The sequence below is a fragment of the Sus scrofa genome, chromosome 14, assembly GCF_054392235.1.
Source record: "Sus scrofa isolate SSC_HxYL_T2T_F1_AM1 chromosome 14, Sscrofa_HxYL_maternal_Yorkshire_Landrace_v2.0, whole genome shotgun sequence".
Classification (NCBI taxonomy): Eukaryota; Metazoa; Chordata; class Mammalia; order Artiodactyla; family Suidae; genus Sus; species Sus scrofa.
The window spans coordinates 63263108-63275373 of NC_139396.1; the positions used below are offsets into that span (position 1 = coordinate 63263108).

The window sequence follows — 12266 nt, forward strand, 5'->3', positions numbered from 1 at the left end:
GGTCGTGCAGCCGGCCCTGGGCGGGCAGGGCAGGGCTGAGGGCCATCCGGATTCTGGGGGATGTACTTGGATACTGCCATGAGTGGAAAGAAGCAGGATAGGAAGTTGTCACTAGGTGCGATCCCAGCAGTAGAAGTGATGGTGCCTTGTGGCTAGAAGTGGGAGGGAAAATTAAAATTAGCTCTGTTGGAGTTCCCATCGTGGCGCAGTGGTTAACAAATCCGACTAGGAACCATGAGGTTGTGGGTTCGGTCCCTGCCCTTGCTCAGTGGGTTAACGATCCGGCGTTGCCGTGAGCTGTGGTGTAGGTTGCAGACGCGGCTTGGATCCCGCATTGCTGTGGCTCTGGCGTAGGCCGGTGGCTACAGCTCCGATTGGACCCCTAGCCTGGGAACCTCCATATGCCACAGGAGCGGCCCAAAGAAATGGCAAAAAGACCAAAAAAAAAAAAAAATTAGCTCTATTGAAGACATGGGATTATAGCTACATTTTTCCCTTTAAACTTTTGTCTTCCGTTACTGTTTTGTATGCAACTTTGAAAAAAAAAAAAAGATGGAATTTGTGGGGCAGAAAGCAGCGAATGGGGTGGGACAGTGCAGGAAAGTAAAACGAGATGGTGAGATTTCCCATTGGGTCTCAGTGGGTTGAGAACCCAACATGGTATCCGTGAGGATGTGGGTTTGATCCCTGGCCTCGCTCAGTGGGTTAAGGATCCGGCATCGCCCCGAGCTGTGGTGTAGGTCGCAGATGTGGCTCGGATTTGGTGTTGCTGTGGCTGTGGTATAGGCCAGTGGCTGCAACTCCAATTTGACCCCTAGCCTGGGAACTTCATGTGCTGCTGATGCAGCCCTAAAATAAAATTCAAAAAATAAATAAAACAGGATGGTGTTCATTGCCATTGTTGCCTGCCATCCTTTGCTGGGCTTTCAGTTTGGAGCTGACTTTGTGTTGCTGGGTTAGAAACAAGTCCTCCAGTACAGGTTTGAGAACCCCCCTTTTTTTTCTTTTGTCCTTGCCTCTGGAGTCCCCTTGTCAGACAGTGTGACACACACTTGTGCTCAGGGTGTCCACGGTGGGTGACCCCCCAGTCTGGCAGTGATGTGGTCAGAAGGTCTGACTTCTTGCCATGATGTCTTTTGTTTTTTCATTCTCAGTGGATTCAGCGTCAGCACAGCAGGAAGGATGCATGTCTTCAAGCCCGTGTCTGTCCAGGCCATGTGGTAAGTGTGGTTTTAGGGACTTTTAACTCCTCTGAAATGTTTTTCTAGCTGACAGCATGAACAGAAAAACCCCTGTCTACTTAGAAGCACACTTAGGTGCATTTATTTCCTGAATGTGACAAAATACACATAACAAAATTTACCATTTAAGCATATACATGTATATGCTTATACACATAAGTACACACATGTATATGTGTGTGTGCATATTTTTTAAATTGCTTGGCCGCACCCACAGCATGTGGAAGTTCCAGGGCCAGAGATTGAACCAGAGCCATAGCAGTGACAACGCCGCATCGTTACATTGTAGGCCGCAAGGGAAATTCTTTTAAGCATCTTTAAGGGTACAGTTCGTTGACATGAAATACATTCATAATGCTGTATGTTCATCACTGCTGTCCATTTCCAGAACTGTTTCATCCTTCCAAACAGACGCTCTCTACTCATCAAACAGTAACCCCCAGGATCCCCTCCCCGAGCCCCTAAACTCTCTTCTCCTCTCTGTGGATTTACTTCTAGGTCCCTCGTGTAAGTGGGCTCATACAGTATTTGTCCTTCTGTGTCTGGTTTTTTTCACTGAGCATAATGCTTTCAAGGTTCATCCATGTTGTGGGACTTCATTCCTTTTTAAGGCTGAACACTAAATTCATTATAGGGTTTTTCTACTTGTGTTTATCCATTCATCTCTTGATGGACATTTGGGTTATTTCCACCTTCTGGCGACTGTAAATAGAGCTGTTCTGAACATTGGTGGACAAATTATCTGTTTCTGTCTGTGCTTTCAGTTCTTTTGGGGGAATATACCTAGAAGTGGAATTTGTAGATCATGTGATAATTCTGTGTCTAGCTTGAGGAACCAGCCAACTGCTTTCCATAGCAGCTGCACATTCCCGCCAGCAATGCCCCAGGTTCCAGTTTCTCCACATTCTAGTGAACGCTTATGCTTCTTTGATTTTTGATTTCATAATAGCTATCCTCGTGCATATGAATTGGTATCTCACAGTTTTGGTTTTCATTCTCTAATTAATTAGCCCTGAGCATCTTTTCATGTGCTTATTGGCCGTTCATATCTCTTCTTTAGAGAAATGTCTATTCAGGCTCTTTGGCCAGCTCCTAATTGGGTTGTTTGGTTTGCTCTTGTTGAAGGTATGTTGTTTTTACACTTCTGCCATCCCTGCTGACAGTATCATTCTAGCATAGGTAAACTTACTCCTTGTTGCTGGCACACAGCGGGCACTCACCTTGCTCCACGAAGGTGACAGCACTGTGCTAAGCACTGAGCATCTGAGGAGGCGTAAAATGGACATGATTCCTGTCCTGGTGGAGTTGAAAGTCTGTTGAGAGAAGGAGGAGAGTCAGAGTGATCACTGACACTGACTCTGACTCTGAAACGCAGGAGCGGAGTCATATGTGATACTGAGGGGCGGGTGCTGGGCCCTGGGGTACCCACTGCAGGGTGCAAGGGCCTGGGTGGGGTCGCTGGGGCGGGGGTGAGGTAGCTCTAGGTGAAATATGTCAGCTTCCAGGCCTTTCTGAACCCATCACACATCCTAGAGCCTCCCCTAGAAGGGCTGCACAGACCACTTATACAGCAGGCTCAACACAACAGTCTCCTGGAATAAGCTGGAAAAGACTCCAGGGAAAGCTGGGGGCATCTGATGAGAAGAATTCTGCCCAGCATTTCAGTCTTTTCTCTTTTCTCCAGGACAGTGGGAGTCACGCGGGATTCTCCCGCAGGCCACAAGTTCATATTGTTGCTTCATATTTACCTCCTCTCTTCCTGGTGACAATCTGGGCTCATTTGGGGGGAGCCAGTCACAAATTCCTCATCCTCTCAGTGTCCCACACATTCTTCTGTGACCCTGGACAATTCGTTCTCTCCTCCTTTATAGGCAAGTGAAAAATAGGCCCACGTGGTTTTCCAGAACTTCAGGACCAGAACTCGGTTTAGTAAATATTCAGCTCAGGCTTCTCCCCTCCACCAGCCTAGAGGTAGGACAGCTGTGGACACCCCGGCAAAGTGAAGGGGGTCACAGTGGTTTTTACACCGTTGTTGAGCTGTTCTCGCCCTTCACTGACAACTGACTCACCCCAGTTGCCAAGAAATACTCAGCCCATATTTTTGTAAAAAGAAGTCAGAAAAGGATAAGTAATTTGACTGTGACCACATATATTTTCATTACTCTTTCTCCTGCCTGACTCTGCCTTCCTAGACCTCTGCTTTAGTTAGTTCCTGTATTAAAATGAGTTCTTGAAACTAAGCTAAGCATCTGAGTTATTATAACATTGAAGGGAGGGAGCTAGAAATTAAGTCACTGAGGACGCGGTCAGATATCTCTGCCGCGTGTTGAAGACTTCTCCATCCAGCTGCTGGGCTGAATCGCGGTTCCCATGTTCAAGGTAACCATAGCCTCAGAACTGAGTCCCTGTTCCTGGGACCTTAGCGGTAGATGTACAGTGACCTGGGAACCTGCCTGACTGGGAGAGTTAGGGAGTTTGGGGGGTTTCCTTGTTGCGAATGGTGACCAGTGTTCTCTGCTCTGGGGTCAGTGCGTAGGTGGCACCTGGCAGCCTTGTCCCCCCACAGTGGCTGACCTGTGGAGAGTGTCTCCAGCCTTTCTGCCCTTCCCCGCGCTGGGTTAAGCTCTTTGTCCGGCCTTCCTGGTGCCTCCCGGGCCTGACCCTCTCCCCCTTCTCACCCCAGGTCTGCCCTGCAGGTCCTCCACAAGGCCTGCGAAGTGGCTCGAAGGCACAACTACTTCCCCGGGGGTGTGGCGCTCATCTGGGCCACCTACTATGAGAGCTGCATCGGCTCTGAGCAGAGCTGCATCAATGAGTGGAACGCCATGCAAGACCTGGAATCCACACGGCCCGACTCTCCCGCCCTGTTTGTGGACAAGTGAGTGCAGTGCTCCCCCACCCTATGTCTCCTTCCCACCCCCAACCTTGGTTACCGCCCCCCACCCCAACCCCTGGACCCTGCATCCACACAGCCTCATACCCCCATCCTCCCAGGATAGAGGCCACTTCTCCTAGAATCAGCATCTCAAGCAGGGGCTCCTCACCTGCAGCCTGTGAGCATCTTTGGTGAAGGGAAGGGTCTGTGACCAGCTCCCCTTTTTGATATTAGAGACAAACTCAAATGTGAATGCATTTCTGGGCAACGACTCCGTGGCTTCTGTCAGATTCCTGGCTCTGAGGCCAGGTCTGGTACCCCTGCTCAGGTTGCCAAAGACTTAATTTTCAGAGCCTCTTCCTCTGCTCTTAAGAGTGTGATGATTTCAGCATCTGGTTCCTTGGAGCCCAGGACCGAGCCCAGGACAGCTGTCTCAGAGGCAGCAATTGCGACTCACGTGGCCTAAGGCCACACTCAGTTAAAGTCTAGGTCCAGGAGAAGGGAGCGGCTCTCCCCTTCTGTCTTGGTTAGGACCCCCTCCCCCAGAGCGTCCTGTTCCTCTGGGATGCCACATGTGGACAGCTGTGGACAGAGGGAGCCCAGAGGCCACAGTGTCCGAGGCCTCAGTAAGTTAGGAGAGGGTTGGAGAGGATGTATGCCTTTGAATCTATGAAGGGGTGCCATGTGGAAGAAGGGTTATCCTGGGCCGTGTGGCCCCAGGGTCAGAACCAGGCTGACATGTACAAGTTGCAGGGAACACACAGACTTTGGTCCCATGTAAGGAGAAGGTCATGGGAGACGGACACAGCTGGGGCCTGAGGGTGCAGTGATGTCCTCTGCAGAACCTGGAGGACCTCGGGGCATGGGGGGTGTCACACGGTGGTTCCAGCATCCTGCTCTGCATCTGTAGCTCTGCAGACCCATTCGAGGAGTGTACTTCTCAACCATCATTTGCCTCTTTGGCTTCCTGTTCCCTCCAGTGGCCCCTGGGGGACTTCCCTGTCCCACTCCCCTTCTTGCTGAGAACATGCCCAAGCCATGTCCTATGTAGCTAAGGAGCAGCTGGTGTTTCTGTGAATGCAACCGCAGGCCTCCTGCAGTTCTGTGCCTCCCTGAACGTGATTTCTCTCCAGGCCAACCGAAGGGGAGAGGACTGAGCGTCTCATTAAAGCCAAACTCCGCAGCATCATGATGAGTCAGGACCTGGAGAATGTGACATCCAAAGAAGTAAGAGAGCGCTTCCCTGCTCAGCAGGCAGAGGACACAGGCATCCCTGTGTCCTATCGCCCTGGCACAGCTGAAGTTGGGTAGATCTAAGGGGTTGAAATTGCTATTTTAAAAAGCCGAATAGGGAGTTCCTTTTGTGGCTCAGTGGTTTATAAACCTGACGTAGTGTCCATAAGGATGCAGGTACCATCCCTGGCCTCGCTCAGTGGGTTAGAGGATCCAGCATTGCCACAGGTTGAGGCATAGGTTGCAGATGCAGCTCTGATTCAACCCCTAGTCTGGGAACTTTCATATGTCGCAGGTACAGGCCGAAAAAGAAAAAAAAATGCCGTATATATGGGGTTCCCGTCATGGCACAGCAGAAACAAATCCGACTAGGAACCATGAGGTTGGGGGTTTGACCCCTGGCTTAGTGGGTTAAGGATCCAGCGTTGCTGTGAGCTGTGGTCGCAGATGCGGCTCAGATCCTGCATTGTTGTGGCTGTGGTGTAGGCTGGCAGCTGTAGCTCTGATTCAACCCTTAGCCTGGGAACCTCCATATGCTGCGGGAGAGGCCCTAAAAAGCAGAAGACAAATAAATAAGCCATATATCGTCTATTAATTAGTGCTTGTAAAAAAGTCCTATTGTGCTACCTTCCCTTTGTTCTGTTGCTTTTTGTCCAAGGGATGCAATGAATTTTAGTAACAGCTTAAGCTTCATAGATCTAAAAGGTTAAAATGACCATTTTTAAAAGCCATACACAATCTTTTTATGAATTAATATGTAATAAATCTCATCATGATACCTTCCAAAGCAAGGTGAAAGTGATTTTAGGTTTTCTCAGTGTGGATTTGATCATCGTAAAAGCGCGAGTGTTTTCAACTCAGTAGAGAAGGTCCCATGGGAGTCAGGTTCCTTCTTTGACATAATACATGGCCCCCAGGGAGATTCACTCTGAGGCTGAGTAGCCTGAATTCCCATCACCCATGCATATGTGCTGCCTGCCTGAGTGCACAGGGGTTTATTCTGAAAACAAACAAACAAACAAAAAAACACCTTTTTTGAAAACAGCCATAGTTCATGTTGTGACTTTACTTGTTTGGAGGAAGTGTCATTATTATTTTTAACAAACGCCCTTTCTTAATATTTCCCACTCCACAGATCCGTAATGAATTAGAGAAACAGATGAACTGTAACTTGAAAGAATTCAAGGAATTCATCGACAACGAGATGCTGCTTATCTTGGGGCAGATGGACAAGCCCTCCCTCATCTTCGACCATCTTTATCTCGTAAGAGGCGCCTCACACGGCAGGGTCTGGCTTGGGGACTGCGAAGCAGGCCTTGATTTGTTTGGCATTCGCAGCAGGTCATAGTGGGGGAAGAACTGGAGTAACAGGAGCCTCCCTCCTGACTTTTGTGGGAACTCCCCTCCTGACCCCTGTCTCTGGCCTGTGGCCTACTGGTTTGCCCTCGAGCCAGATGTTTGCACCACAGGGAGTTGGTTGCAAGCTCTCTGGCAGAGATAACTGGCCTGCATCTTCAGATGCACACCACCCTCTATCTCGTTCAGTCTCTAACACAGGAACCCCCTCCAATGGTCTGCAGGCTGAAAAACACCCTGGTTACTGAAGGGAGCATGCACACCTGACCCCAGAACGATGCCTAGGTGTCCTGTCCTCCCTGCTTGTCTGCACGGCTGCCCTCAGCCCTGCTGCCAGAGCCCACTGAGGGAGCCCTGCTGATGCAGCCACAGGCTCACGCTCTCTCTTCACCTCCATCTCTCACTCCGATCTTCTTAAAGCTATAAATCTCCCTCCCTAGCAGGCAACCGGCAAGGTCTCAAAGTGGGGGGATTGCAGAGGAAGGCACATGACCACAGTCAGGGCGGCAGTGCTGCGTAATGGAACCCAGACCCACTGGGCAGGTTCCCGCTCCCTGGCCTGACCGGCTGCATGCCCGGGAGCAAGTCTTTTGGCCTCTTTTTTCCTTCTTCCTATACCTCAGGGGATAATTATGAGGATTCAGTTAATACATATTTAAAGCACCCAGAGCAGTTTCTGTAGACATTCCCAAATGGTACCCATCTTGAAAACAAATCACTTCCTTGGGAAGGGCGAGGAAGTGTATTTGCTGTGGAAGGCATGAACAATTGTGTTTTCTGCCTGTGGGAGATAATCAGTAGTTCTCTAAATAATGTACATTTAATATTATTAACTATAGTAGTTCCCTGGTGGCCTAGCAGTTACAGACTCAACGTTGTTGCTGCTGTGACATGGGTTCTGACCCTTGCCCGGGAACTTCCACATGCCACAGGCACAGCCAAAAACAAAGCAAAACAAACACAAAAATATATAGGAGTTCCCATTGTGGCTCAGCGGGTTAAGAACTGGACATGGTGTCCATGAGGATTCGGGTTCGATCCCTGGCCTCCCTCAGTAGTATGAGGATCCAGCGTTGGCATGAGCTTCGGTGTAGGTTGCAGGCGTGGCTCAGATCCTGCGTTGCTGTGGCGTAGGCCGGCAGCTGCAGCTCTCGGATTCAACCCCTAACCTGGGAACCTCCATATGCCGCAGGTGCGGCCTTAAAAGGGAAGAAAAAAAAATACGTGTATATGTGTATATATGTATGTAGTATATGTTTAATATATTTGCATATGTTGTTCTGTATACACATTTAACATATGTATATTTAAATGTGTATAGATGTGTAGGTATGAAGCCTGGATCACAAAAGCAGCCCTGGCCTCTCATCTGCTCTCCGGGCAGTTGATGGTCTTCCCTGGTGCACATGAAACCAAAGGCCCCTCCGGCCTGTCTCTCCACTAGGTGGTGATCACAGCAAAAGGATACTCATGACCTTAGCAGGGGTTTTTCTTATTTTTTCGGTATGGTTTGGTACTTTATGTCACTTTTTCCATGAGAGATAGTAAAGGAATTTTTATGTTTGAGCCTCTCCCTCCAATATGAAAATCTAGCCAGTGCCCACACGCTGCCAGCTCTGTCAGAGCACCACATTCCCCGCACCAGGAGAGGTCCACCCTCTCTGGAAAGGAAGTTTATAGGGGAACCAAGAGGGTGTTTTTGCTCTTTGGCACTCTGTGTCGGTTGGATTTCCTAAGAGCAAAGCTGTGTTTTTTTTCTTTTGTTGTTTTCCCTTCTGTGTTCTTTGCCTGCTCAGAAGTGGGGGGTTTGTGGGTTCTTAATACCATTTTTAAAATACAAAGCAAAAACATGTGATAGAAAGTTAGGAAATGTAAGTCTAAAGCAGAAAATTTTAAACTTTCTTCATTTCACAAATCTAGAGATAATCATTGTTAACACTTTGGTATGTTTATTTTTCCATCTTCTGGGTTTGGTTTTTTTAATGCATTTATAGCTTCTTAAAAAAGAAAGAGAAAGGAAAGGAGAGAACCCTACTGTTTGATGACGTAGTTTTGTTCATTCTTTTTCATTATGTGGTATTTCCCTGTGTCATTAAATATCCTCCAAAAGTATGATTTATTTCAACAGCTCCATCACAGGGCTCCATCGTTGACTATGTTACTGATTTCTTCTTGTTGGACCTTTGGGTGGTTTCCATTGTCTTGTTATAAATGCCCATGACTATCCTTGCACCTATATCTCCATGTGAATTCTGGGTGTTTCCTCAGGGTAGTTTTTTTGTAAGTGGAATTCTAGGTCAGAGGGTGGGCACCCTTTTAATATTGCTAGAGTACTTCCCCTAGTCAGTGGCACGTGAAAGTGCCTTGTTCTGCATAGGAGGTCAGCGGCCACTGCCTCTGTGACAGAACCTTGCCTGAGTCTTAGGAAAGGGCTGGTGAGAGGGGGCAGGGATTCCTTGGCCCGCTCGTACCCTGGTGATGCCACAAACTCCTCAGGAACCTGCTTTGCTATCCGCCTCTTTCAGTCCTGAAAGTGGCCAGGGGCCCATGAAATACCAGTCACCATCAGGGCTAGTGCACACCATGCGTCCCGTAGCAGCTCTGAGGCTGACGAGCGACACTCACAGGGGTTTGTGTGCTCTGTCCCCCAGGGCTCTGAATGGAATGCATCCAATCTGGAGGAACTGCAGGGCTCAGGGTGAGTCTGCGCCCCTCGTCTTCCCTTGTCCTTCCAGGCAGCTTAGAAACCCTCAGCTCAGCGAGGCCAGGCCCTGGTGCTGCCTGCCTACCCGGCCCTGCCTACACCCCAGTCTCCAAAGTGGCCACTGACCTGATTGGCATAGCTAAACAGATGCACTTCAGAATGCCACCTCTTGAATAATGCACGGGTTTTAGATTTTACTGAGGTCTGGGATTGTGTGTATCAGGGAGAATGATTCTAATCCCCCTCAAATGGTGTAGGACAGCCTGGATGCTGATAGGGCCATGAGCCCCCTCCTACCGCCCCACCACCCTGCAGCAATGCAGAGTCCCAGCACAGACACACTTACCTGTGGGCCAGTCAGCAACCCTGCTCCCCATACCACTCCTGGTTCTGTCTGAGGTTGCACTTTCAAGCCTGGAGGAATCTTAGAGCTAAATACTTCACGCTGGCCAGAAGCATATGCCTGCCTGTCTCAGTCTGAGAAATACTCAGCGGCAGGGATACAAAATGTTTAAATCTAGACCTTCAAGAACAGATGGCTGGACATTTTTTTTTTTTAAACAACACAGCCACAAAATCACCATTCTGTGGGTCTGACATGATGGCCTTCTTGAATTACTGCATTTAAAAGTCAAGACTAAACAAATCTTAAAATATATCTTTATAACTACTGGTTAGGATGGGTTCTTTCAACAGAAAGTGATCTCAAAGTGTAGGGTGATCCTGTCAATGCTTTCTATCTTGCTGGGAACAAATAAATAATTTTAAAGGTTTTTCTTTTTTTCTTCAGAACATTTATAAGTATTCTCTAATGAAATCTATTTGAGGGATTTTCAAACTTCTGAAATTATTTTGGTCTTCCAGGAATGTAAGTATTAAGGTTAGAGAACTACGGAACCTGAGTTAGTAGACCCTCCCAGCTATTTATTTATTTATAGCCTACTTTGTTTCCAAAAGGATTTAAGGCAATTCCTAAGGACATAAATAATGGACAGATATAGTCTTGCTTTTTAACTGTTTAAAATGGAAACTTTGGTGTTTTTTTTTTTTTTTTGGTTTTTTTTTTTCTTTAAGCCTGTGTATAGTCATAATTGTTCTGAATTTTGAAACTTTTAAGAGAGGTAAAAAAAAATGTATCTGAGTAGTATATATGTTTATTTTCTGTAGTTAGCATTACTTTGCAGTGCTTTGGACTGAGCCTTCTTTTTGTAAGTTTTTATACAGAAATTTGTTTTTTGTTAGAAAAGTGATGTATTTTTATCATATAGAGGGCATTTAGAAGATAACAAAAAAAAAAAAAACCACAATGAGGGAAAAACAAAAGTCCCCCCATAAAAACACAGACCCTTTTTAAATGTGTATAAAGACATTAGTCTTTGCTCGGTTTTTTTGTGACTTTGTATTTTGTCAATCTTTGTTCTGATTCTCCAAATTCGTTCTTTTTTTTTTTTTTTCTCATTGCAGTGTTGACTACATTTTAAATGTCACTAGAGAAATCGATAACTTTTTCCCTGGCTTATTTGCATATCATAACATCCGAGTCTATGACGAAGAGACTACAGACCTCCTCGCCCACTGGAACGAGGCGTACCATTTTATAAACAAAGCAAAGTAAGTGGGCAGAGAAACCAGAGAACCAGGCTGGGGAAGAAGCTGACTGGCAGCTGCCAAGTGGGCAGACATCAATGGTGACCTCAGACACAGCCCACAGCCACCTCCTTGCTTGAGGGGCCTGGGATGTGTGATGGGCCTGTGGTTTTAGACCATAAGACCCCAGGCACCGAAGGGACCAAGTTGTTGATTTTCTCCAGCTCTTCTCTCCCACGTATCGTGACATTTGACCCCCATTTCTTCACCAGCAGTGGCTCCAGGCAGGGGCCCCTTACAAAATGGACACCCTGGGAGCTTGGCCATGGGGAGTCTCTGAGCCACAGGACAGAGTAGGGCGGGTGTGTCATACCTGACTCAGAGCACCTTTGGGGCTACCTCCCTATAGGGATCCACTCGGACAGATGCCCTGAGCTATGGCCCACCTCCATCTGAGTCACTGCCACTCCTGTTCCCATAGAATGGAACAGAGGTGGTCCCCGGCTGCCCAGGCCCAGGCCTGTTACTACTGTGACCCGTCTTTTGTCCTCACCTTATCTTCCTGTAGAACAACTCTGCCTTACTTAGGTCAGGACTAGAAAGAGACACCTCTTTGAGATGCTGTGAAGTGACATCCTCTCTTTTGCTTTGCACCCCTCCAGATCAGAGCTTAAGGAGTTCCTCTTGTGGCTCAGTGTGTTAAGAACCCCCACAAGGGTGCTGATTTGATCACTGGCCTCTCTCAGTGGGTTAAGGATCCCGGGTTGCCGTGAGCTATGGTATAGGTTGCAGACACAGAGTGGCTGTGGCTGTGGCGTGGGCTGGCAGCTACAGCTCTGGTTCTACCCCTAGCCTAGAAACTTCCATATGCCCAGGTGTGGCCCTAAAAAGCAAAAACAAAGAAAAAGAAAAGAAAAAAAATGTTCTATAGTGTAGGACTAAATCTTCGTTCCCTTGGTCCTGAGGATAGACTTCAGCAGTCCAAAAAAAAAAAAACCCCAAACCCACTGGGATTTAAGGGTAAATTTTAAGCCTGGGGTATAGGAAAGGAGCCTGCTCCCACCTAACAGATAGGCTGCCTCTAATGTAAACAGGCAAGCAGGCCGGCCATCCTACCTCCTGTACAAATAAAGTTTCACATGTGTAGCTCTAACCAGCCTGGTGCCCCCTTACACTTTTGAGCTGGCGACATCCAGAGAAAGTATTCCTGGTCTTACCATGTCTGCTAAATCAGCCCCACCCAGGCCGGGACCGCCTCCTTACAAAAAGC

General features: G+C 47.8%; 1 protein-coding gene across 7 annotated transcripts in view; it reads left to right on the forward strand.

The window, feature by feature from the left end:
- The window catches only part of SSH1 (slingshot protein phosphatase 1), a 66601-nt gene that overhangs the window by 40227 nt on the left and 14108 nt on the right, over positions 1–12266 (forward strand). For 5 of the 7 annotated variants that reach the window (XR_014826991.1, XR_014826992.1, XM_084995656.1 and 2 more), the window contains exons 7-12: positions 1155–1220; positions 3925–4119; positions 5250–5343; positions 6485–6613; positions 9357–9403; positions 10874–11020. Coding sequence is in view for 3 of the 7 variants with exons in the window: in XM_084995656.1 (XP_084851782.1) it covers positions 1155–1220; positions 3925–4119; positions 5250–5343; positions 6485–6613; positions 9357–9403; positions 10874–11020 (678 nt within the window). In the remaining 4 variants the exon portion in view is untranslated. The remainder of the gene's footprint in view (positions 1–1154; positions 1221–3924; positions 4120–5249; positions 5344–6484; positions 6614–9356; positions 9404–10873; positions 11021–12266) is intronic. The other 2 variants (XM_084995658.1, XM_084995657.1) reach the window with 1 other exon arrangement.